At 36.0% G+C, this 27,753-nt stretch overlaps 1 protein-coding gene across 6 annotated transcripts in view; it reads right to left on the bottom strand.

The window, feature by feature from the left end:
• Positions 1–27,753, bottom strand: part of LOC126979532 (myrosinase 1-like) — a 116,595-nt gene that overhangs the window by 85,968 nt on the left and 2,874 nt on the right. The window contains exons 3-6 of one of the 6 annotated variants that reach the window (XM_050828870.1): positions 24,334–25,001; positions 22,819–23,127; positions 20,052–20,290; positions 18,525–18,731 (exon numbers count right to left, since the gene is read on the bottom strand). The exons of 2 other annotated variants lie outside the window; for them this stretch is intronic. In XM_050828870.1, the coding sequence (XP_050684827.1) occupies positions 18,590–18,731; positions 20,052–20,290; positions 22,819–23,127; positions 24,334–25,001 (1,358 nt within the window). In that variant the 3' untranslated portion in view covers positions 18,525–18,589. Of the gene's footprint in view, positions 1–18,524; positions 18,732–20,051; positions 20,291–22,818; positions 23,128–24,333; positions 25,002–27,753 lie in introns of those variants that run through there. 3 more of the 6 variants (XM_050828871.1, XM_050828872.1, XM_050828873.1) reach the window with 3 other exon arrangements.

Below are 27,753 nucleotides of genomic sequence, written 5' to 3'. Positions count from 1 at the left end.
ATTTGAATTGAATCTAGAGCAAAGTGAGAGTTCCTAGAGTAGCTCTCAGTCGCTACGCTCGGGATTTAGTAGAATTCTGAACGCAGCGAGGGATCCAAAGTTAGTCGCGAGCCAAAAATATACAGGATGGACCAAAAGTCCGTTTACATTTGAATCGGTTGCCGCGTCTAGCAGCGGCGGCGGAGGGGGGTGGAAGGGTTACGCATTGCAAGAGCGGCCAATGGGAATTTAGTACCATGGCGTCGTTTAGCGGTAGTCAACGTGCATTTTGTGTACGCGAGTACTATCGAAACAACGATTCTGCGACCTTAGCTCAACGAAAGTTTTGCAATCATTACAAGATACGACACAAAAATCAAGCTCCATCAGGTGTATTAATTAAAAAATGGGTGCTCAAGTTTGAGAAGACGGGTTCAACAATGGATTTACGTCGATCTGGCCGGCCTAGAACGTCGAGGGACCCCGAAAACGTGGAGCGAGTAAAATCGTCTGTTCGTGACCAATCTGGACTATCAACTCGAAAGCGGTCTGCTGTCCTTAACGTGCCAAGATAATTATGTATTAAACCGCATTCTCAAGAAAGATTTAAGTCTACAATCCTATAAAATCCAAATGGTGCAGGAATTAAGGCCTCAGGACCATACCACTAGGTTGCAGTTTGCGAACGAAATGGTAGAGCGATTCACCAGTTTTACAAACATTTTTTTCTCAACAAGGCACACTTCCACCTAAATGGGCATCTTAATAGACAAAATTGTCGTTATTGGAAAGACACTATGTCATGGTGATCAAAAACCCCTGCATTCCAGCCAACCAACCCAGTAACTCTTGACGAATTAAAGGATCGCATTCGCACAGAAATCCAAAACATCTCAACAGAAACATGTAAAGCTGTCATCGAAAATTTCCGCTCTAGATTGCAGCAATGCCAGTATAATGAAGGATTGCATATGGATGATGTGATTTATAAGAAATAAATTCTCCTTTTGTTTACTATCGAAAACAATTTTGATCTACTGTAATTGGTTTTTTTTTTATCATTATTCCAATTATAAACGGACTTTTGGTTCACCCTGTATTTTGCGCTCGAGTGATACATTCTACCTTTCATCACCCGCTATGAGGAAATAAAACACGCCTCATATTTTATTAAGTAACAAAACATAGAGTTATAACTAAATTTAAATAGTATCTAATAATAAAACAACTTAAAACTTACTACATTTTTATTAGGAAAATTTATTGTTACAGTTTTATGAGGAATATTTCGCATTTGTTCTCTATATAATGAAGTCTGTCCGAAGGTAGACATATTCGATCCATCAGTCCCTAGGTTCACAAGACTTTTTTTTTATGGAATAGGAGGACAAACGAGCGTACCTGGTGTTATGTGATCACCGCCGCCCACATTCTCTTGCAACACCAGAGGAATCACAACAGCGTTGCCGGCCTTTAAGGAAGGTGTACGCGCTTTTTTTGAAGGTACCCATGTCGTATTGTCCCGGAAACACCGCACAAGGAAGCTCATTTCACAGCTTTGTAGTACGAGGGAGAAAGCTAGAATTAGACTTCTGCTAGAAAAAGCGGATTATTGGCTTGAGGACTTTGGGGTTGAATTGTGTTCATCTATAGCTTAAGTTTTTGTTTTTAGTTTTATATAAAATCTAGAACACATTTAAAAGCATGCTGTGTTCACTTCCAAAAGGAGGCACTCGCCCCTACCTGTTAACGTATCTTTCTGTTTTATACAATACTTAGAATGTATCCCGTTTAATGAACAAAAAAAAAAAGAATAAAGACTTGTAGATCTTATATTTTGCTTGGTTGAAATAATGTTCAAATCTGGCTCATTTTGAGGAAAATATGACAGCGAATCTTGTTGTTTGGAAGTAGACGGGCACGGTGACAGTGGCATGGATGGATTAACTGAAGGTTGCAATTTAATGTTTTCCACGATGCGTTCACATGTTTTCGCCTTGTTCTCAATGGAATCTTCTATATATGTACCCCTTTGCTACAGCCCTCGACTTCAATCCTCCATGTCAGTTGAGAACAGTTAAGTGCGCTCCAGAATCTGCCAAAAGCATACCAGACGTACGACGAAAATAATGTCCTGTATACAGCTTGATATCTGGTAACTTCAAATAAGTAGCGGTTTCTTGTGGCATGTTAGAAATTTTATTTTTCCCATTACTTGTTTGAAGCACTTGCCACTTGGAGAATTACCATGTTGTATACTTATCCCTGATGAGTGGTTTCATTTTTCCTTCAAGAAATTGCAAACGTAAACCCATACAGCCAACGCGGGAAGATTGAAAATTACCTAAAATATATATGTAATATGTATGTAATACGTATTACATCATATTTCTATGAACCTACCATGTACCTTATCTAGCTTTATAGTTATTATATATAATAGTAGCGATATGATCAGATATATCCTATATAGGAAATAATCCGTCGGAATCTTAGTTTTTAATCATCTATCACATAGTGATAGTATGTAATAAAAAAATACAGTTTACTACAATGATGCATGATTTAATAATAGAATTTTTTTATTGTGGTATAATGAAATATTTATCTCTCTATTCTGTATTCTAGATCATGTTGAAAATCAATGTTTTAAAAATGAAAATTTGTTTCATGTATTTGAAATTTTAAATTTTTCGTTTATTTCAAAGATTACATATATATGTTATTATGTGTTATATGCTATCTCTTTTATGTAATGAGTACACAGCTCTCAAAAACTAAATAAAAAACAGCTATTAGCGTTTGGTGTTTCGGTCACGGTCAACCCTGAATAATCTATTGCATCAAACGTTGCCTATAGTTGGAGCGTTATGTTACTTGTCAGTTATGACTCATCATGACTGACTCTTTGACTAATTAGTTTGAATTTTCTCGTGCATTGAAATACAAGATAGCCGCCGCGTAAATTTATCATTGCAACAAAATGGATATTGTTACGTAACGTTGGGAACGTTGGGTAGCAGAGACCAATTATAGCGTCATTTTAGAAAAAAAAAGAGGATACGATGATACTAATACTGATCTTGCATGGACAATCGTTCTATACAAGCCAGTTAGTTCACTATAAGTGTTAAATAAATGTTTTATATTTTCAAAGAGAATGAAAGACAAGTTTTTCATAATTTATATTTTACAGGACAGACCATATTTTAGTGGAAAATATAAAGTACATGAAAAATATTCAAGAAAAACTCTTAGCTACGACGTAGCTATGATAACATTAGACAAGGAAATTGAAATGGGAGACTGTGCACAACCTGTTGAGTTAATAGGACCCGATGAAGATATTCCTGCAGGCACAAATGTTACAGTAATGGGATTTGGAAAAATATCGGTAAATAGCTTTACATACTCCCATGGCGATCTGTCGTCGTTGGCACACCAGAAATATTTACTAATTCACATAACCCGCCCTTTTTTAATTAGTAGTAATATAATAAACAGCTCGGATCGACGTGTTGGTGCCAAAAGTCCAAATGTCCAAAACAAGTATTATTATATCGCCTGCAGGGTTGTTTAACTGTATAAGAAATATGAAAAGGGGAAAGTCACGTGAGCACGACGGTCTAAGTGTGGAACACGTATTATATGGAGGGTGTTTCTTACATGAACTAGTTTATTCTTTTGCATTTGATACTATACAGTATGACATTCCTATTATGGTCTCGGATGGAGGGGACTGGTATTCCCCGTGATATACTAGAACTAATGATTAAATGGGGTAGCAGTAGCAGCTTCTCCAAAGAGTATAAGCTGAGTCTGGCGTTAGACAGGGTGGTCTCACGTCGCCAACACTATTTAATCTTTATATGAATGGACTTATAGATGAACTCACCGGGTCCAAAGTCGGCTGTTATATGTGCAATCAACCTGTCAATAAGTTGAGTTACGCGGATGACATGGTCCTGCTGAGTCCCTCAAAAAAGGGCTTACGGAAACTTATAAATATTTGGTAACAGTATGCCTCAACTAATGGGGATGTATGCCTAAACAACAACTCAAATACGTGGGGCACATCATAAGAAATACTATGCCCTGTACTTTCCCCGGGGCGTAAAAAGAATATGGGAGGGTGTCAAGGGTGTCGTAAGAGGCGACTAAGGGCGTCTTAGAAGTGGGAAAGTCACGCTGCCGTCTTATGACGTCAGCACAATCGGGCCAGACTCGTGCGGGCTAATTACCACACTCGCACAGAATACCGGTGTGAAGTAGTGGCCTAGTGCCGCTATGTTTCGCATAGGTTAGTGTCGAGGACCAGAGGCCATTCCCCTCCCCCCACCCACACTGGAATATGACAGCGGAACTAAAAAGATTTTACCTCAGGAGAGTACCAGCTCTACCAGAGTCAGAGAGCATTCTCGCTCGAGCTGCCCGTCGTATTCTGGGGCTCCACAGCACGGTTCTGTTCCACGGCATCCCGCTCCACGCTCGACGTAGACCTTTGCAATATCAGGGGAATTCACTCCAATCTAAAAGACGTCCACCACCACCTTGAGACGGTACATCCGGCGAGACGCAGATATCTTGACCTAGCGATACCCCGGGTACAAAATTGAGCACAATTTTTTGCCTCATGCCGGGGTATGTGTGTACGTTAGGGAGGATATCTGCTGTCGCCGTTTCGGCAATTTTGAGGGTAGGGACCTATCTACTCTCTGGCTCCGTGTAGATTTTGAGGACCGCATCCGTATCTATGCGTGTGTCTACAGGTCCCATAGTGGTAACGCAGAAACGGATCACCTCATGGGCTGCGTTCAAGCGGCAATTGACGACGTTCTTGCACAGATCCCCTCCGCTGAAATCGTAGTCTTAGGTGATTTCAACGACACAATGCCGAATGGCTTGGATCATGTACCACAGACTACGCAGGGCATTCCACTATATTAAAGAAGGCGAATAGCGGACCTCTTATATCTATTGAATATTGCCAACGGATCTATAGACTGTCCACACTTACTAGAACGCATATGCTTACGAGTCCCTCGGGCACGTGTTAGAAGACCAGAACTGTTACATGTCCCAATGGCATCAACATACTATCGACAAAATTCATTCCTCTTAAGGGCATGGAGGTATTATAATGACATGATTAGAGACTGTAGCATAGATATAGATTTATTTAATGCAACAGTAATGAAATTAAAACACCAGCTCAGCAAATTATTTTTCAAATAATATCGACTATATATATTTATAATTTAGTATAATATAGTGTAGGCTGAAGAGTATATGAATAAGCAAAACATAATTTATTATTCAAACAAAACAAATCTTATAACTTTATTTACAATACTATGACTACATCAAATTAAAACTATCAATTCGTAGAAGCGTACCAAGAATACTGGCAGCAATACCGCGTTGGATAGCAAGGCTGATCCGTTGACCGAAATAGCTACCAGCGCTTGGGTTTCCAGTAGCTTTATTGAGGCGCGAGGATAGTATTTTGAACATTCTCCGAGCCTCTGGGTATTCAACAAATGTCAGTCTTTATTGAACACATGCGTGTATGCACGTCCGTTTATGTATTAAATTTTTGTGTATAATAGATTGGTATTTGTATAGCTAACGAATCCCACTTACCATGTCGCTAGATTAGATTTATTTTATGTTCGATTTGCATATATATTAATCTAGTCATCATTTATTTTGTAATTAGTTAGTAAATATCAATAAAAAATTGGAAATAGCCTTCTATGTAAATATTTCCCAATCTGTTACTGTATTTAGCTGTAAGTTTTCCAATTACAATAAAATAATAGTTATTTATGCAACTGTTGTGTAATAAGGGGTATTAAAACACGACTTTATCTCACGAGGCGAAACCGAGGGTAATGATAGTATCACATGAGTGTTTTAATACCTAATTATCAACAGTTGCGTATGCGTAGTCTTGTATAAGACTTTATATACACCCAGAATATGAATCCTCTAAAAGATTCTGAAACAGTTAGTCCTAGTAGTAACCTAATATTATCCATTACTAATTATATACAAATAAACTAAGTATTAATGAAAAAGTTATTTATTTTAGTAGTAATTTACAGTTTGTATAGTGCAATAATTAAAATTTACTTGAATATTATTTTTATTTTGCAGCGTTTAAAATAAATAACTCATTTTTTGTAAACAAAACAATAAAAATATCGAAAAAAATGGCGGGGATTCGAATAACCTACTTTTTTTTACGGCGTGCGACGTTCTGGTAGTGTGGAACGCGCGTAAACGAAAATGTTCTTTTTTTGAAATTCATACAGATACAATGTGCAATAAGATTGTGGCTGTCTGTTCAAACTCTTTGAGCATGAAGGGATTGAAAAAAAAATTGTAGTGGTGTTATGAAATTCAGTACAACATTACAACCCTCGTTTGGATGATGTAGTGGTTATAAGAACATTGGGTGTTTTAATGTTGGCACTAAGCTAACTGTTTCAGAATTTTTAATAAAGGATTTAAAGTATCGGTGTGGATAAAATAAAAAACATGTGACTGCCTTCATCAGCCATGCCATTTAGTAACCTGTCAATTCAAAAGCTTCTGTTAACAGAAAATATTTTTAAAAATAAAACCTTAATATTTCAACTTATTTCATTTAATTTTTCAGCAAGATGGACCTCTCAGTGATGACTTGAAGGCAGTTGACTTAAAAATGTATTCTGATCAATACTGTCATAAATTCTATGGTCGTTTACCAACAGCCACGCTAATATGTGCAGGACACAACAAAGACAACCAGAATACTTGCGGGGTAAATAAATAATTATATTATAATATAATAAGTTTCCTACTCGTGTTTATTATGACAACAATTTATTTAATTATCTTTATTGTTATTTATTGCTGCCAAACTATTCTTCCACTTTATTATTGTACCTTAAAAATTCTCGAGTTTATTTTTCAAACAAATGATTGTATTATTATTTTACACGCATATCATCAAAGGCATCAAAGTTCATCGAATCGAAATGCAGTGAGTGAAAGGTATACTCTTGACATTCTGTATTGTAAAGGCAAAGCGTGAACCGGATCCGAAAATAGAGGGTAATGGCAGAGGAGGTTTTAGTCTGTAGTATATCTCCATACAAGATCTCACAATCTTTGCATACTTTGCTGACGCTAGAACATCTTAATATTCTGTCTCTTTTTCTTCACATCTTTCTTCATTTATTTCAGAATTTCGGCAAATTTTTTTTTATGTAACAGCAAACCTTTTGACTGTTTACTTGCAATAAGCAGAGTCATGGTCACCTAGGTGATTTGCAGTATCAAATGCATTACAATACTTATAAGTACTTAAGTATACGATTTATGATAACGAATATTATATACTTATTTTTTTTCTACAGGGCGATTCTGGTGGACCTATTGTATTCTACAAGACTAAAAAACAATGTTGTTTGGTGACTGCTGGTAGGTACTGCGCGAAGGCCAACTACCCGAAGCTATTTACCAAATTAAGCAATAAAGAAGTACACGAATGGATAATAAAACATTCAAGTAATTAATGTGATGCCTCCTTATTATTGTTTGGTGTGAAAATAAAGTAAAAATGAAAATGAAAATGATTTTTTTTTTATTTGCGTAAACTTACAAAAAGCATCTGTGAATAGTCATAAAATGTTCACAAGTGCGCAAAAGCGTCAAAAAGTTAATTACGTAAGTAATTAAAATCCGTCACTGGATGTTTCAGGGTCGCAGAGAATCGCAATATGCATGGTACCGTACTCCAAACCTCTTTATCCTCAATATATTCCTTAATACTATAGTAACTTTTTTCCATTAAACATGTCTTAAATGATTTGTTAGGCAATTCTGTTATGGTCGCTATAGAGCTTATTAATGACTTATTTGACCAAAAATTACTTATTTGCCTTAGTGGTTCTAAAAATGGGTATAGCAATTTTATGTTTTTGTCTGGTATCAAAGTTATGCTGTTTACACTTTTTAACATATTTATGCATATTTTTCCCAGTATACATAATATTTTGATAGACATATTTTGATGGCACTGTAAGTATATTTATTTCTTTAAACAAATTTCGTAATGAGTCTCGACTTCCAAGACCGTATATAGCGCGAACAGCTCTCTTCTGTAAAATGAAACTGCTACCAATATCGGCCGCCGTACCCCAGAGCAAAACACCGTAAGACATAACACTGTGGAAGTACGCAAAATAAACTAGTCTAGCCGTTGCTATATCCGATAGTTGCCTCATTTTCCAAACGGCGTAGGAAGCCGAACTTAATTTAGAAGACAATTTCTCAATATGGGTCCCCCATTGTTATTAAGAATCTAGGAACGACGAACTCCTAGAAAAATTGTATCAGAAACTAAGTCTAGAGTTACATTATTTAGTTTAACTATTTGTTCAGTAAATGTAACATTTGGTAAAGAGAATTTAAAACATTTCATTTTACCTTCATTCAACAAAAGATTATTTGCAAAAAACCAGTTAGAAACAACGTTGAGGGCATTATTAGTTTCAATGATCTCTCTGTCTTTTCTATTTACTCTTAATATCAACGATGTCTCATCGGCGAACAAAACTATATCTGACATTTTATCTACTAGATATGGAAGATCATTGATTTAAGCTAGGAATAGGAAAGGACCCAGTATAGAACCCTGAGGCACTCCCATTTTTATTGAGGAACCTGCAGAAGTAACACTGTGGATGGTCACTATTTACTCCCGACCAAACAAATAGGAAATTATCATATCCAAAGATGTTACAGAGACTCCATAGAATTTCAGTTTTAAAATTAACGTAAGATGATCGACGTAGTCGGATGTCTTCGAGAGATAACAGAACACTCCCACAGCATCGTGCAATGCCTCCCAGGCCATTAGCATAGATTTGATAAGAGTAGACCCCGCATCTTGAGTGCACTGGCCTTTTTTAAATCCAAATTGGTTTTTATGTAATATTCCATTCATATTAAAGTGTGCCAACAGTTGCTCGAACCTGATTTTTCAAATATTTTACTTAACGCTAGCAGTATGCATATGGGCTTATAATTAGTAGGATTATTCGAGCAGTCAGGCTTGACTATGGGCACTACCTTGCTTATCTTCATTTAATCGGGAAGGACACCATCACTTAGACAGCAATTAAAAATGCAAAAGCAAAAGCTTTGCATGCTCAGGCCAGAAAGTTTGAAAAGGAAAAACAGTGGCAATTTGTATGGTCGCGGAATGGAAATATCTTCATGAGGAAAAATATATCAAGTGATGTTGTATATATATGGATGTTTGTTTCCGAGTCATGGATGTTTAAATGTATTTATGTATGATTATATGTATGTTTATATGAATTTATGTATGTTTAAGTAAGTATATTGTATTAAATTTATCGTTGTCTTGTAACCCATAACACAGGCTATATATGCTTAAATTCGGGCAAGATAATTTGTGTAAAAAGTGTGTCAATATTATTAAAATATTAAATATAAAAAACTCAGACATTTATCGTAAATTAGTATACTTTAGTCATATTCGGTGATATTATATATATTTTTTTATTGCTTGTTTACTGGTATTTAACTTTTAAAATGTCGTCGTTACGAATTTATTACCAAAATGTACGAGGTATAAAGACAAAATATGATGATGTTCATTTTTCAATCTTAAACTCAGATTATGATGTAATAGCTTTTACAGAGACCTGGTTAAATTCTAATATATACGATAGTGAAATTATTGACGAAAGGTATCATCTATTCCGCCGGGATCGAGAAACGACTGAGTCCAACTATAAACATGACGGAGGTGGTGTTATGATTGCTGTGCGGAAAAATATAAATGTTATAGAATGTTTGAGTGGGAAGGTACTTCTGAATGTCGTTGGATTAATATAGTATATAAATCTGGATCTGTAACTCAAACCCTCTCAGTATGTACCATGTATTTGCCGTCTGCAAGCAGATTTGATGTACTAGAGAGATTCACTGATCAAGCATCTGCTGCAATGCTAGAAAAAGAGCATACTTTAATTCTTGGCGACTTTAATATACCTGCGCTAAACTGGCTACCATCCCAGGGCAATTTATTGCCTGAGAACTATAACTCTCCTATAGGTACATGTCTCATAGATTTCATGTCCGAGAACAACTTGTTGTCCAAACGGTGTCCGTAACTCCTTTAATAAAACCTTAGACCTAGTTCTTAGCAATGTCGGTAATACGCAAGTTATCAATTGTTCGGTTTGTTTAAGTAAGTTGGACAAATTCCATCCCCCATTAGAAATCTCCGTCGACTTGGGTGTCGAGGAGTTGGTCACCTCAAAAAGGTGCAAGAGGCCAGATTTCTTTTCAGCCGATTACGATCAGGTCAATAGTGACCTTGAAAAGATTACTTGGACCGAAGTACTCTCCAACAGCTTAGGCGTTAATGGCATGGTGTCATGTTTCTATTCTGTAATTAAGGATATTATTAAAACACGTATACCATTAAAACCTATCAAAAGTAATCAATATCCACATTGGTACACTAGAAAGCTAATCAAACGAGTCAAGGAGAAAGAGATATACAGAATTCGATTTAAAAAATTTGGTAATCCGCTTGATGAAATCGAGTTCAAGTTGCTGAGATTTAGGTGTGAAATACTTATAAATTCTTGCTATAAAAGTTATACCGACAGAGTAGAAGCTAGTATAAAGTCAAACACTAAATATTTCTGGACCTACCTGAAGCAACGACGTAATAATAAGTGTGAATTTCCTGCATCTATGGTTTACAATAATCAAACGTTTACGGATGGTGTTAGTATATGCGATCAATTTGTGAATCATTTCTCCAGTATATATAACATGTCTATTTCAGATGTTTCATCCTCTTCTGACCAGATATCAGACAGCATGCATAATTTTATGGAAAATTGGTCTTATCGTACCTGTTTTTAAAGATGGTAATAGAAGGGATGTCACAAAATATCGACCAATTTCTAAGCTGCCTATACTGGCTAAAATATTCAAGTCACTTCTTTGCCCTCATATTAACTGGCATATGAAGTCTATTTAAACCATGAGGCAGCATGGCTTCTATAAAAAAAGATCCACTTCGTCGAATCTAGTCACTTATGTTGAAAATTTATCATCTCAAGTTGATAGAAATATACAAGTAGATGGGCTGTATACGGATTTCTCTAAAGCGTTCGACCTAGTCGACCATAACATTCTTATTGACAAGCTAAAGTATTACGGTTTCGTCGGAAATATTGTTAACTGGTTTGCCTCTTACCTAAGAGACAGACATTTGACAGTAGTTTTGGGTGGTTTCGAATCTTCTATTTCTTACACGGTGCGCTCTGGAGTGCCCCAGGAATCCATTCTTGGTCCGGTGCTTTTTAACATATTTATCAATGACATTGTAAACTGCTTTGTCAACTCAGAAATTTTGCTTTTCGCCGATGACTTGTAAGCGTTTAGTGCGATCAACTCTGTAAAGGACTCCTACTTGTTGCAGGATGATCTAAATTGTTTAAGTCGCTGGTGTATTGCTAATAAAATGGTAATGAATCATAATAAATGCTATCGTATTTCGTTTCATAGAAAAGTTCATCCGATTCAATTCGTATATAGTATAAATGGCCATGATGTTCAAAATGTAAATTACATTAGAGACTTAGTTATCGTTATGGATCATAAACTAAGCTTTATTGCTCATATCGATAACATAATATGTAAGAAAGCATCAAAGATCACTGGGTTCATTAAGCGTAGCTCCAAAGGCTTCCGGAATTCGAACACTAAATTATGGTTTTTAACGCTCTTACCAGGAGTATTCTTGAGTATACTTCAGTTGCCTGGAATCCTCACTATAATATACATTCTATGAGAATTGAACGAATCCAAAAGCGCTTTCTGCACTATGTAAGTTTTGGCGATAAGTTATGTAATATAAATTCTAGCTACTATTCCAGACTCCGACACTATAACTTATTGACTCTGTCAGACCGTAGAAAACTATTAGACCTATGTTTTTTACATAGACTTCTCAATGAAGGCTTAGATGCGTCTGACTTACTTTATAAAATATCTGTAAGAATTCCACGACCGTATAGTCGTGTTATAAACTATATGCCTTTCAAAGCTGGCGTCTCAAAAACAAACCTAGGGCTCTCAGCAGCTATCAATAGGATGTTAACTTTATATAATAGCATAAATAAAGTTCTCGACATTGATATAGTAGGTGATAGTTTTCCTAAATTTAAAAAAAAAGATAACGGACCACTTTCATTCACAATATAGTGACGAAATGGTTTAGTATCTTTTGAGTATTTCGTATTATTTCATTTTATTCGTATTTGGGTTTCTGAAAATTTTATTATTAGGTTTCTTTGTTTTGTTTCTTTTTAAGTTAGCTCTAATTGTATATTATCTGTTCATTGTACTATATTTTGAAAATTTTATTATTAGGTTTTTTTGATTTTATTTTTATCTTAGCTCTAATTTGTGTTATTTGTTCATTGTACTAGATTTAGAAAATTTTATTATTAGGGTTTTTTGATTTTATTTTTATGTTAGCTCAAAATGTGTGTTATTTGTTCATTGTACTAGAACCAGCTAGTTGACTGTTACAGCTTGTTGGATCTTATAATATCTTGGCCCTCTTCTTTTTCGTTTCTTCTGCTTCTAACTAGTATCTCTTTTGCAAGCTGTGGCAATCTCTAAGTGGGTCTACAATTTAACAATTAATATGTAAGTACCTCATTTTGTTTAGTTTAATAATGATTAATTGTAACCCGTTGATTGTCCTTAATAAATAATATAAAAAAAAGATCGCCAAAATCGGAGCAATAGTTTGTATAATAGACTTAACAGCCTTAACAGACAGTCCCCATAAGTCTTCCGTACTTTTCATTTTTATACTTCTGAAAGCTTTTATTATATCATTCTTAGTTACAAATTTAAAACTAAATGTGGTCAAATTAGGTTTAATACTGTTCTTTAAAAGAAATTCAGCTAAGTCACTAATTTTACACAATGCTATCTCATAGAAAGATCTACAATTATCAAATGAATCTACCTTCGCCTGCAATATGTCATATTTATCCAGTGTAGGCTTGAGTTGTTGGTCGAGTTGAACCAAGTCCCGTTTTTAGGTCGTGTTACTGTCCACAACCCTTTTTGCTTCAACCTCATACTCCCCGCGTTCATATTCAAGCTGTTCACATCTAGTTTTATATATCTGAATATCCTTAAGGGCCGATCACAATTTATGATCGACATCCTGTGCAGCAGCAGCAGCCATTCTACGGGCCTTTCTTTATAGTTCAAGCGGGGTGGGCAATTATGAGCAAATGAGAGTATACTATACGAATCTTTGATAATGTCTATAAATACACCTGACTATAAATAGTTTTTACTAATTATAATATAATACACAAAATACTTCCCTCGCTTTTCTGAGTACATCAAATTTGCAGTTCAGTTTGGGTCGGTTCCTACAAGTTGAAGTACTCCAATTTTTAACTTCTTGAGATTCTTGATTTCTCGTCATTCCACACTTATTACTTAAATATAATTTAAAAATTGCAACACAAAATTAAATTATAAATAATTATTTTTAACTGTAATTTTCGTACTACAGAACTTGGAATAAAAATATCCATGCCCTGCAGTATTACATCGGCTACTGCAATGGCGCAGGCACTGGGATCATCCGAAGGGAAACAAACCTTGCCCCAAGGGTAGGATGCAAAAAAGGAACGCATCCTATCCCAATCTGTTGACTTGTAGTGCCAAACTCGGCGGGTCGCTGGTGGTCTGCGACGTGGGCGTTGGATAGGCACTACACTCCTGACCAGGCAATGGCCGGGCGTTTCGAGCGGGGCCTCGACAGAAACTTGGTAACGATCAGGGTGTGTAGTCAGCAAAAGATCCAATAAGGTGTGGCTGTCCACATCCGGGAGCCGCGTTGGCGACTCAACCAATTGGGACAGACCATACGCCAATGCAAAATTATGCAGAGAGTTGATGGTAGGCCCACCATCAATTTTTAATAAGCGATGCGAATCCGATGCAGTTCAGCTTAGGTATCTAAACTGAATCACTAAAATTCGTACCATGAAGTGCTTTTTACTGTATGGCGTTTGGATCGCTTATGAAGAATGAACAAAATTAAATTGCGTTTCGAAACCTAAGATGATATGATTTTAGCGGTTTTTTTGCGTAGAAAATACTAAAAATACATTTTAAAATTGCGCAATTGCGTCAAATTATAAACCACTAAGCCCTTTTTTTTACTTATTAAATAGTAGTAAAATAAATAAATATAGTTCTTTGAATTACAAATCAAATGTTTGCTTATGTGTTTTCGTAAAAATATCGAGTTATGAACGCGTATTTTGTATATTATTGAATCAAAGAAGTACCGAATTCAACACCTCCATTGATGTTTGATTTGACAGGACTATTAGGAGTTTGATAATAACATAGCAGATACAGTTATATAGTATATTTGGTAAAAATAGCACATTAATAATAGAAAAACACAGCTTTCAGCCTCAGCTGACACAACAGATTTAAAGATAGTTATTGGTTTTCTTTTGACACAGAAAAACCAGCAGTCACTCTAAAAATCCAAACATAAGTCATGATTCATACCAGCCAGTCAATGAACAATTGTACTTCTTTGCTCTAACAAGGACCACACAGTACATTTTTTTAATTCGTTCTTGCGAACAGGCTATAGCCCGGGCACTTACTGCCTCGTCTTTAGTATTTTCATTTTTGGTATTTATTTTCAGTATTTTGTTACAAAAAAGTCCAATAAAGTATTCTCATCTCATCTTTAAATCAATAAAATTTTTCTTTTCTATGTTTTCACTATTTTTAAAAGTTATTAACAACACGATTCACTTTCCTCTAAGGAAGTAGCAACTTTTTTCGAATCGGTCACTTTGACAAATAAGCTATCCAGTTTAGGTTGAAATAACACCTCATGGTACGAATAAATGAACGAACTAAATCAGTTTACGATTCAGTTGATATCATTTTTTACATTCAATTGATATCATTGCGATTTATTCAGTTGATTTGATGACAATCTAAATTAGATAGCTCTAATCACGTCGTGGTACGAAATAGCGAAGCAGTTCATTTTAGGTTGTCAATTGAATCGCAATAAGAGTTCATGGTAGGCGCGCAGATGGCCCTGCGTAGTCTGTGGTACGTGACCCACGCCATTTGGCATTGTGCCCGTTGAAAACACCCAGCGGAGGGGATCTGTGCAAGCACGTCGTCAATTGCCGCTTGAACGCAGCCCATGAGATGATCGGTTTCTGCGTTACCACTATGGGACCTGTAGACACACGCATAGATGCGGACGCGGTCCTCTAATCCCCTTATTCATAATGGTCCGCTAACTTAAAACAGCCCCTAAGGAGTGTTTTTCTCATTCTGACTTAGGACAATAGAAGAAGACAGAGTGAGAATTAGCAATGCTTTAAGTTAGCAGACTATTATGAATAAGGGGGTAAATCTACGCGGAGCCAGAGAGTAGACAGATCCCTACCCTCAAAATAGCCGAGACGACGACAGCAGATATCCTTCCTGACGCAGAAACATACCCCGGCATGAGGCAAAAAATTATGCTCAATTTTGTACCCGAAGGACGTTAAATATGACGTATCGCTAGGTCGAGATATCTGCGTCTCCGTAAGGAAACACGAAGTGTCAAGGTGGTGGTGGACAGCGTTAAATTGGAGTGAATTCCCCTGATGTTGCAAAAGTCCACATTAAGCGTGGAACGGGGTGCCGTGGTGTGACTGCCCGGGCTGTTTGTCCTTTGACATGCGCGGTTCTGTGCCCTCCCCAGAATACGACGGGCAGCCCGAGCGAGAATGATTGGGGAGGGATTCTCCGACTCTGGTGGAGTCGGTACGCTCCTGGGGTAAGATCTCTTTAAGTACCGCTGTCATATTTTGGTGGAATGGGGGGGAGATGGCCACTAGTCCTTGATACTAATCTATGCGAAACATAGTGGCACTAGGCTGCTATAACACGCCGTTATTCTGTGCGAGTTTGGTAAGTAGCCTAGCCATGGTTGTTTACTGTACCGTATCTGTATCATAATTTATTATTCATGTATCATAATTTAACCATCCCAAGGACTTAAATAGATTAGAGGTATTTGATCATATTTGTTTGATCTTTTTAGTTTTTTTTTTATTGTTATCAAAATATTTTATTGCAATTCACATTGTACAATAGGGTGGTATAATAAATGGGTAAATGCCCTGCAGGGCACAGCAATGTTATACATTAAATAAATAAGTCTTATATATTTTAAGCATTCTTATGATATTAAAAATACAATACTATATTATAACAAATTCTCAGACTTAGTGTAATTAAAAAATTCGGGTAAATCGTAAAAGCATTTTGAAACTAAGAAATTTTTAAGATGTCTTGTAAATAGAGAAGGCTTCTCTTTATTTTTGATATCTTATTGATTGTGTGAAGAGAGTACATCTCGGTGTGTTGTCATCATTTCATTATTATTGCAAGGTTTTACTTAACACTTGTTTGTGGGTTGGTTGGTATTTAACTATTTGTTTATGGTCAAATATTGCAAGTGAAGATTTTAACAGGATTAACGCTGCAGCCAGGATTATCTATTCAATGAGGAACTCTTCAACGCTTAGTAACATGGTCACGAAATTAAGTGTTTTTACTACAACCTGTTGCTCCAGTGACGATTACGAGGGAACTCCATAATGGTTAGTAGCAAGTACGCGACAATGTATGAAAATTTATTTCGTTAACTAATTTAATTCATTAATTAAAAATAATGATTTAGTGCTAATTCGGAAACATTTCACAAAAGATCACTTCGCCACGTGTTTCGCCTCTCCACGAGACATCTTCAGGATCTGTTGACCCTCCAAAAGCTGCAACGAGACTTCTATAATTTTCTTAAATTCGTATACCAAAACATGATCTTCACCATGAAACTCAGCTGCAGATCGTACTGTCTCCTTACGAGGGAACCCCTCAACGAATAGTAAGATGAACATGAATATTATGTAATATATTATATAATATTTACTATTTGTTTATGCTTAAGTTAAAAAAGCGTTTTCATTGAAAAGTTATCATCAATACATGGTTCTAAATATCTAATAATGTGAAATAAATATTTAAGAATATATATTATCTTTCAAATACATAAACTAAACGGAGAGATATCATTTATATTAATAGATGTTTATAATGTTAATGCGGACACTTTGGGACTTTTAGATGAAATCCTGTATCTACGGTTATTATTTATTACTAGCTGACCCGACAGACGTTGTTCTGTACATAATAAATAAAATAAAAATACTGGTCTTTTATGGATTTGTCCATTATATTTCATAGCATCAAGAATTATTTCGTAATATATGCTCCCTGTTGTTATAATGAAATTGTTTCACAGCAGAACTGTCAAACCGTGCGTCAATAAATTCTATCATAGAAAATATGTCCATACAAAACAAATATTGGAATTTCAAATAATTATGGGTCTCAAATCGAAATAAAAGCTATCCTATCTCTCAAGTTGGACTAAACTGCACTCCATGAAGTAATCCCCATTTAAATCCGTTCATTAGTTTAGGAGTCCATCGCTGACAAACAACGTGTCACGTAATTTATATATATACTATATCCAATAAAAAAATAGGTTGGGTTATTGTTAATTTTTTATTTTCATTTTGAGTGAAGCTTAAGTACTAATAATTTGTATAAATATGTGTAGACCTACAAAATTTTTCAGTGCAGCAAGGAACGCCTGCGCATTGCAATTTGATTACATACAGTTAGAAATACTGCCATAAATCGCACCGTGAAGTCGTTAAGAGTTCCATCATATTCGACTACGACAATAACTTGACCATAACGACGTTACGGTAGGTGACTCAAATATCCGGCTACCATAAAAAGATTCGGCCGAGTATCGTTAATTTGCTCCTTAATCATTAAATAATTGAAGAGTTCCGTTACTTTGTCATGGATCCCATAATAAGAACCAAACCAAACTCTCGCCAAACTACCTTCGAAGTATATCCTTTCCAATAAAAAAAGAATCATCGAAATTGGTTGGCGCGATATTGAGTTATTCGTCCATTTGTCGCACATACAGTCATGTCAGTCATACTTATAGCAAATAATAAAAGACTTTTATGGTTTTCTCATAGATGCCATTGTCAGATCTGGAAATCTCCAAATTACAATAGAACCACACGGGAAGCACCAGCTTTCAAATAAAAAAAGAATTATCAAAATGGGTTCACCCAGTCAAAAGTTCTGAGGTAACAAAAACAAAAAAAAATATGTACACTTTCTTAAGGCCGCCAACGCACCTGTGATCCCTCCAGTGCTGCAGAATTTTTATGGGCGGATTGATCAATTGTCATCAAATGATCCGTACGCTTAAGTCCTACTTATCCTCCTAAAAAACAAACATAGGCGAAGAGGCAACAAAGAAAATGCAACAATTATTTAAATATTATAATTATTAAAATTTGTCAACAAATACAATTGATTTTATGCAAAATTTTTTTTATAAGTCATTCGGTTCTGGATTATAATTGGGATCAATTATTCTGCTTCTTATAATTTCCTTATATACTAAGGCTGATTTCCGAGGAAATACCGGCCTGTTGGGGTCATCCGTATCCAGTTGGTACAAACCCATTCTCATTCTGAAACAAATATTTAAAATATATATTAACAAAAATGCTATACACCCACCCCTCTGTAAAACTGGAGTTACACATTTAAAGGTAAGTTTGACACATTTAAATAAAATAATCCCAACAAAAAATAAAACGCATACAAAATTCTCGAATAAATTGTTGCGAGAATTATAATCATTCGCGAATCAATTTGTGTGTTTTACAGCTACGATTTGAGCATCGCAATAATTAATATTAGCAAGGAAAGCTCAGGGGTTTTTCAATAATACCGCGAAATGACTTTCTTGCCACGGCGGCTGCAAAGTCTCATTTAATTCCTTTTGTGATGAAAATGTTCATGGACGGCGACTGTTTATCTCCTCTATTTCACAAAAAAATAACCTAGTTTGTCCAATATTTGGAATTGATAGAACGATTGTTATTCCAGAGATAGTCTCCCAATAAACAACAATTGTTAGATAGTTCTCGGTAGTGTTCTATTTTGAGAACATATTAAAGTCTTTAATACCATACGTTCAATTGAAAGTATGCTAATGAAATCGCGAGAAATATGAGAGAAGCTGTTCCGTTTATTTGACGTCTGCTTGTATGTCAGTGACTTGAATTCATATAAATTAAAATATACAAAAAGAGTAACATCATCACATTTAGATTTCCACCTAAACTAAATTAAATAATCTTTTGAATGCGACGTACCGTACAGTCGCTAACTAAAACATATCGCAGCGTGAGATGCTATTATAATCTATGCAAAAGTCAATGGTAGCTAACTATATTATCAACCCACGTTATAAATGAATTAAAAGAATCCCTGTATATTAAAATTTACTGCCAATTTACACTTTTAAAGAAGACTTGATGGAATAGTATATAAATCAAACAAAATACCTTAGTATAAAGAATATCAGAAGTTTCTCTTCGTCACACCAAGATAGAGCTTTTTAGATGTCTGTGATGATTTTAAATAGTAGGTTCTAGTTCGTAGCTGTGTTATATTCATAAGGTATTGATAAATCTGTGCAAACTATGATTTATTCGTACTTAAATAACCGATCTATCAATGCGCAGAGGCGACGAAAGCATGAAAAAAATAATTGTGGTTAAAAAATACCGAAGGCAAAAAACAAGCGGTCGTTCTCCAATAAAATGCACCGACGAAATTAAAGACTCTTCATCCAAATTCTCCACGGTTGACGCGCTGGGCAGAATCTGGTGAGGGCAGATGATTCGCTCTAGATCTGACCTCGACCTGAGACATGAGGGACCGACCCCAGGAAGAGAATTTTCGAATACTTAGAGTTGGTTCTTTAATAGAAGTTTACTTACAAATATCCATAATCCCACTCAAATGTATCCATTAGACTCCAGGCAGTATACATCCTCACATCAACACCTTCCTCCAAAGCGTCCAAGACGGCATTCAGATAGCCTCTGAAATAAGCTACTTTATCTTCATCGTAGAAGCCCAATTTATCCACAGAACCATTTTCGGTAATGTATATAGTAGGATCATTGTACTCCTTCTTAATGTGCAGGAGGAGGTTGTATAGCCCTGGTGCGAATCCCTGTTGAGAAATATAAATAAAATGAAAGTACAATAGTCGGGGATCAACAGAATGTGCCCAGATTGATCTTTTGGTGTTGCATGAAGATAATATGAATAATCATGCGTCTTTAACTGACTTAAAGAGATGTTTGGACTTGTCGATTAATATTTCTTGCACTGAAATTAATAGCTACGGCTCTTCAGTACAAGTGCAGCTAATTAGAATAGCATAGAATAAAAATTTATTGATAACAAAAACTACCACCACACAATTATTAAAATGATACAAACCAGAATAAATAATAATTTCTTAGAACTAACAATTAAAACAAATTAAATAATACAATTTATAGCTTAAAACGAAAAAGGTACTGTGCGGCAGTAAATGTCACCAAATGGAGCTAACTCAGTAAAAAGCTGCAATGGCGTGGTGCCAATGTAGCACTGGTTTTCAGTAGCCCCTACATTATGAGTCTGGGAGTAGCAGCGACTAGTAATTTTTAAATTATAATTATGAATATAATTCTATTTATATAAATAAATAACGGCAGTATAGATATAATTTTTGTATTAAACCCTTAAAAAAAATAATTGTGGTTAAAAAATACCGAAGGCAAAAAACACGCGGTCGTTCTCCAACAAAATGCACCGACGAAATTAAAAACTCGTCATCCAAATTCTCCACGGTTGACGCGCTGGGCAGAATCTGGTGAGGGCAGATGATTCGCTCTAGATCTGACCTCGACCCTAAGACATGAGGGACCGACCCCATAAATAATAAAATATTTAACGTTAAAATAAGATCATTTACGGTCTTAACAACGGAAAAATCATAAAAATAAGAGGTTATTAATAATAAATAAGTGTTAATATAATTACGTGCCCTTATATTTTATACAGAGACAAATTTAAAGGAAAGACAACAGTTTTATTATTTTATTTCTGAGGGGACAATTAACTTCAATGACGTAATTATAAACTCAAAATCCGATAGTGTTTTGGAATTCTAAGAATTCTCAGTCCATGATTTTAAGTAAGCTTCAAAGGAACATTATTTGGAACACAGAAAGTAAATAACGTCCCTTGATGATGACGAATGATGTATTAACGTAAAACAGTGTCATTTATATCCAAGTGCCTTAAGTCCCATACTGTGTAGTATATGGTTCTAAAATTACATGTATGCCGTATGACATAATGCTATGAAAGTAAGTAAAATAGACCGTTCGTTAAGGAGTGAATCTTTTAATGCGTAGGTATGGAACAGAACTACTTCTCCTTAACTATATGGGGCCCCCATTAAAGTTTGGAATTTAACGTTATTCCATGAAAAGCAGTGGTATCAACTATCATTCTTCAGAAGTACATTAATTTACACCTGTTTAACATTAGGCAAAGTGAATTTAAAAATACTTTGATTTATTAGCTTCAAACCACTACAGGAAGAGCATTGTTACAATAGCACACCTTAATCTGCGCGGCGGCCATCTTGAATATTTAATAAATATTTTGAAGCAAATAGTGTAGATGAGGTCCTCTCTTGCAAATGGATTATGATTTGAAGGGATAATTTTTGAATTGAATTAGGTTCTATAAAAAAACCCATTATATCGAAAACAATATCCAATTCAACTATCAGATTGCTTATAAACAATGTCTTTGCCGACACTGTTGCACATAGTTGTCAACATAATTTTAAGTATTGTGACATTCTAAATAAATGTAACACTACCAAACCAGATCATTAGATATTGGGCAATTTAATTAATACGTATACTTCTAACATTGCGTTTCATCCAAAACTTTCATCTTCCTGAAACTATTATTAAAGTAAGTACAAATCTAGAACATGTTCGCCATAAATGGGCGACAAAAGTGGTAGGAGTAGGACCTGTACAGTAGGTGCAGTGGGGGCGGAGATGCTCCCGTAGTGATCGCCTATAGAGCTGACAGGGTTAGTACTTGTGAGTTATGAAATGTAGTAATTTAATTTTATAATAATTTTGTTTCAATCCGCCCTATAAGTAATTTTGAACAAATTTTGAGCAATTAAGTCATTAAGTAAAGCCCCTCACAAGATGGACCGATAATCTGGTCAAGATCGCCGGAATACGTTGGATGAGGGCAGCGCAGAACCGATCGTTGTGGAAATCTTTGGGGAAGCCTTTGTCCAGCAGTGGACGTTTTCCGGCTGATGATGATGAAGTCATTGGTTTGTGCTGTGTTGATTTGTATGTAGGTGTTTATCCTCAGGCTTGGTAACAGTAGTTTACATGTATGTGACTTGATGTTAGTGAAGCTACACATAAAAAAAAAATAATCGAAGATTTGTTAATTGATTTTGTTAAGCGTACATTATTAATGTACCCTTATTGGATCTCTTTCTTGTAAGGCTGTAATTTTTTCCGCATGTCCGAAACTATTTCACAGGAGAAAGTGCTACTACGTAATAAACATCACGTCATGATCTGCAGTTTCTTGAAGTCCAAAAAATTATTTAGGTATATTTGAGACTTAGATATAAAAAAATGTATATATATGACTTACATATATCCACATACTCGACTCTGTAGTCCAGTCGGGATCAGTGTAGGTACCGATGTACAGGTCACCTTCAAACGAAGGCACTACAAAGCTATCTTTCAAGGAATCATTTCTGTATACATAATAACTGGAGTAATGATTCAGGCCGAAGAAATCCGAAGTTCCTCTGATATAGTTTATCTGTTCAGGCGTGAAAGGTCTCAGACGGGACTGCTTATAACCTTCGAGAGCACTAGCATTGCCAACCCTATCAATGAGTCGCTGCGGATAGTTGCCTTGTGGTGAGTAAATTGGATGTGCATACTGTCCCAGCTGAAATGACCAATATTTTTATATTAGATATCAATAAACGCTTTTTTCGCTCCAGTGCTCTGTGAACAGCTTGATCGCACGGAGAGTTTTCCGAAGGGCTGTTTAACCTGATTTCTGCCGCTGGATTCCACCATCGCATGACACGTAGCGTAATCAGGACGATACCCAATTCCCCTGTTCCAAGAGAATGTTGGCGGTGGTGATCAGATCGGATGACCCGTTAATTTGTCCTGCTCTTTCCAGAAATATTGAAATAAAATGAATCGATATAGACATAGTTTAATCACTTGGAAGTTCTTTAAATGGCAACAAAGAGAGATGCCAAACAAGAGGCCAAAATTAAAAAGCCCAGTAAGTCTGACTAACTAGTTTGTTCATTAATATAACCTGTAGATTGCAATGGGTTCCATCGCATATTGGTTTAAGGGGCAGTGAGGAGGCGGACAGACTGGCTACGCAAGCAACACTGAAGGGTAAAAAGTTGTATATTAAACCGGATTTTACTGAATTCTTACCAAAATATAAAAGGAAATGCCAGGATTTATGGGGAGAGTACTTTGATCGTAGATCTTTAGAAAAAGGAATTTGGTATAGAACTTTGCAGTCTCAGCCTCCTCATATACCGTGGTTTTTTAATGTAAAGATTAAAAGATAAGTAAGAGTAAAAGGTTGATTGTTATTGCTCACAGACTGAGATCCGGACACATGCCTTTGAATAAGTTTAAATTTTTTAAGGAAAATTGTGGACTCACCTCTATGTGACTTATGTGGAACAATTGAGGATGTTGAGCACTTGTTAAAGGAATGTGTCCGATTTCAGTCTAGTAGAGACAAAATTGTAGGGCTTATGGGTTTGAACAGATTTGATATGGGCATGTTTGTAAATATACTTGCCCGCCCTGCATCTAAGGATGCTATAAGTCTGTTTGAATCCGTCTTATTGCTTGAACACTATAGATATAATTTGCTTTTGGTTTTATTAACTTTTTTTTTTAGTTTGTTAAGTTAAGAATTTTATTTTTCTTTTATCTTTTTAATGTACTTAGATTATAATGGGGCTGACATGTACATACGTATAAAAGCCCCTAAATCAATAAAGAAAAAAAAACATAACGTGCAACAAAGGAAAAGCGTGAAATTCTATTCGGTTCTTGTATTCCCTATTAAATCTAATCAAATGATCTCGGTCTATTTAACCGTACGTACCGTAAAGACCAAATAATCTTCAGCTGCTTCCGCATCGTCTTGAGAATCCGTGGAAGGGAAAGCCATATCGCAATTCAAGATCACACCGACCTTACCACCTTGCGATTTAAACTCATCGTAATAAATGTGGTACATTCTTGCATGAGCGAGAAGCACATTGCGACCGCATTCGTAGAAGCCTTCACTAGGAGATTCAATTCTGGGTGCGTGTTTTCCAAAGGCGTGGCCAAGGCTACAGATAATAAATGGCTCATTTATTGTTAGCCAAGTCTTTACTCTGTCCCCGAAATTTTGATAAACAACTCTGGCATAATCTCCTAACCAAGTTGCAATATCTTCATTCAACCAACCACCAAGTTCAGCTAGGCGAAGAGGCAGATCCCAGTGGTAAATAGTTATCATTGGTGTTATGCCATTGGCGAGCAGTTCATCGATAAGGTTATTGTAGTATGCTATTCCTTCAGGGTTAACATAATCCGGTGTGCCGAGAGGCAGTATTCTAGGCCATGATACGGAAAATCTGTACACATTCACGCCTAGCTCCTTCAGTAGGCCAACGTCTCTTTTATATTGGTTATATGAATCCGCTGCAACTTCATGAGTGGTACCGTCGAAAATAAATGTAGAATCGGTCTCTATATGGTAGTCCCACATCGACCAACCGCGACCTGAATAAAAAATTACCGTGATCAAATTTTAAAATTAAATTCAAGCTATTTCAGTATGAGGTTATATAGAATTCAAGCGAGATCGGTTCTACAGCATTGCTTTTTTTTACCGTCAAGCAGGAGTGTATACCTAAGCAATATTTGTGTTTCGCTGTGAAGGGCGTCGTAGCTAGGGTAATAAATTGTCCGTAACCGTTTTTTTGTTTTTTTTCGTGGGGTTGATTAGAATTTTGGGTTTTTCAATAATCCTGAGCGATATGCATTGTAATGGGCAGGGAGAAACGTTTATTATCAGGTGAACGTCCTGCTTGTCTGTTCTCTCCTCGAGACGAACTAACTGCACGCATATTGTTCGTTACTAGGTGATACCACAACACGGAGATTGTGTTCTGGGAGTGAGAGTATAAATTTAACTACAATCGTTTCAGCCGGAAGATGTCTACGATTGCCTCCCTGAAAGAGGCTGTTTTACCGTAATCGGCACACTTGGCAAGTGGGATATCGATCACAGATGATGGCGGTGCTCTCTCATGAAGATGCTGATGCCCATCCTCCGTTCTTTGTATCCCTTAGTCAACTCCTACGACATCCACGGGAGAAGATGCGATGGTGCTCTTCTGGTGCAGTTAACGGCAATGTAAATCGATTTTTGTGTTCCAGATCGCTATTCATATTGAATTATAAGAGAAAAATTTCGGTGTTTGCTAACTTATTCCTAGTTGACAAAGATCCCTCTATTACTTACATTTTAAAATCGGAGAGTCTAGCGCCACTGATTCAAAAATTAATTTTGAATTTGGAAATTCAATTTGTATAACATATTAAGTGTGTGTTTAGCCCTACATGAGTCTTATAATACGAAATTCAACTATGGTCATCGAGCAAGTTGCTTTGCATGACTTAGAGAAGGTGATATTTGATCCGAGTCAGTTTCACCCGAACCAGCGTTACATAGCCGATCGTGACCACTAATCCTTATTCAATGCTCATAAAATAAAGTACTCAGTTTGCTTAAAGAAGTTTTCATTTCAAAAACTTAAAGAAATAAACATATTCACTGTTGACTCATAATATGCGCCTCGCACCATTTCCGGCGACGTACTATGGAATATGGACCGCTACCAGAATGCGTCCGACGGTTCGGCCGTATCAAATCATGTATGTAGGCTAATAGTTAAGATGTTTCACCTCAAAAGTCACTCGAATCTTATCTTTGCAAGTCATGATGATATTGACAATGCCAGAGATGGATTTATTATCTTTCGATACTATCAGAGATATCTCTTTTTTTTTACGTTTTTTCTATGAGCTATTTAGTTAAAGGCAATTATTTTGTTAATAAAATCGAAAATCTGTTTATTTTAAACATTCATAATTATATTAGATGTGATATATCAGAGGGAGGCTTTGACCAATGGGAGGCTCCTTTGCACAGGATGCCGACTAGATTATGGGTACCACAAGGGCGCCTATTTCTGCCGTGAAACAGTAATGTGTAAACATTACTGTGTTTCGGTCTGAAGGGCGCCGTAGCTAGTGAAATTACTGGGCAAAAGAGAATTAACATATTGTCTCAAGGAGACGAGCGCAATTGTAGTGCCGCACAGAAATTTTGGTTTTTTCAAGAATCCTGAGTGGCACTGCATTGTAATGGGCAGTTCGTATGAATTACCACCACGTACACGTCCTGTCCGTCTCGTCCCTTATTGTTATAAAAAAGAAACAAGAGGCGTGCATACTATGCAGGCAAATAGGCAATGCCTACCTCTTTAAGTACTTTAAGAAATGTAGCACTAGTGTACAAATAGATTTAATTTAATATTTATTTATTATTTATTAAGGCACACCCCATCATATACAATACAATTTTCTTAATCTAATGTTACAATTAGTAGTTCTTAAGTATACGACAATTACGGTGTACATAAAAATTACAAAAAATACTCCCTAATTACTTCTGAAAAATAGAACTAAAAAATGCTATAGCTATAATAAAAACAAAATAAAAAAATGAAAGTACAAATTATAACTTTAACTTTTAATTAAATAATTAAAATAATGAAGACGAAAAAAAAAGAAAAACTAATTATTTGACAAATGCAGATTGAGTACCAGCTAAGTGTTTAACAACACTTTCTTTAAACCTGACCAGCCCACCACCGAATATATCAAGTTCTGAATTGGTATCGTTTAACTTATTGTACTCGCGAAGAATTCGAGCGAGAGGTGCCTGAACTCCCAGGTTGGTTTTTACAGAAGGAACTTGGAAGATTCTCTTGATTTTGAACCTTGGGAATAAATATGGGACTGCAAGGTTAATATTCTGTTAGAAGTTGAAGAAGAACTACATTGTATTTGACCGTTTAAGAGTTTGTACAAAAATATTACTCTGGCAAGAGATCTCCGATCGAGCAATGAAATCATATTAAATTTCCTGAGGCGCTGATGGTACGGGTGTCTATGAGAGAATCCAGTACTAATGTATGCAAGGTGTCGTGTGAATGCTCTTTGAATACTCTCGATGCGTTGCGAATGGATGGTATATAGGAGATTCCATATAATGCTACCATATTCGATATGACTGCGCACTAGAGCGTTATATAGAATTGTTTTCGTTTTGGAGGCAATTTGAGTTTCGCTTTAGAAATCCTAACATTCGTGCGGATGTGGTAGCTACTTTATTAACTTGTGCAATAAACGTTAGTTTGTTATCAATAGTTACCCCCAGGTCACGAATTTCCTGCATTTCTTT

This window comes from Leptidea sinapis, chromosome 3 (genome assembly GCF_905404315.1).
Source record: "Leptidea sinapis chromosome 3, ilLepSina1.1, whole genome shotgun sequence".
NCBI lineage: Eukaryota > Metazoa > Arthropoda > Insecta > Lepidoptera > Pieridae > Leptidea > Leptidea sinapis.
Note: the sequence above shows the minus strand (reverse complement) of the source record. Positions and strands in the feature narration are given on the sequence as shown.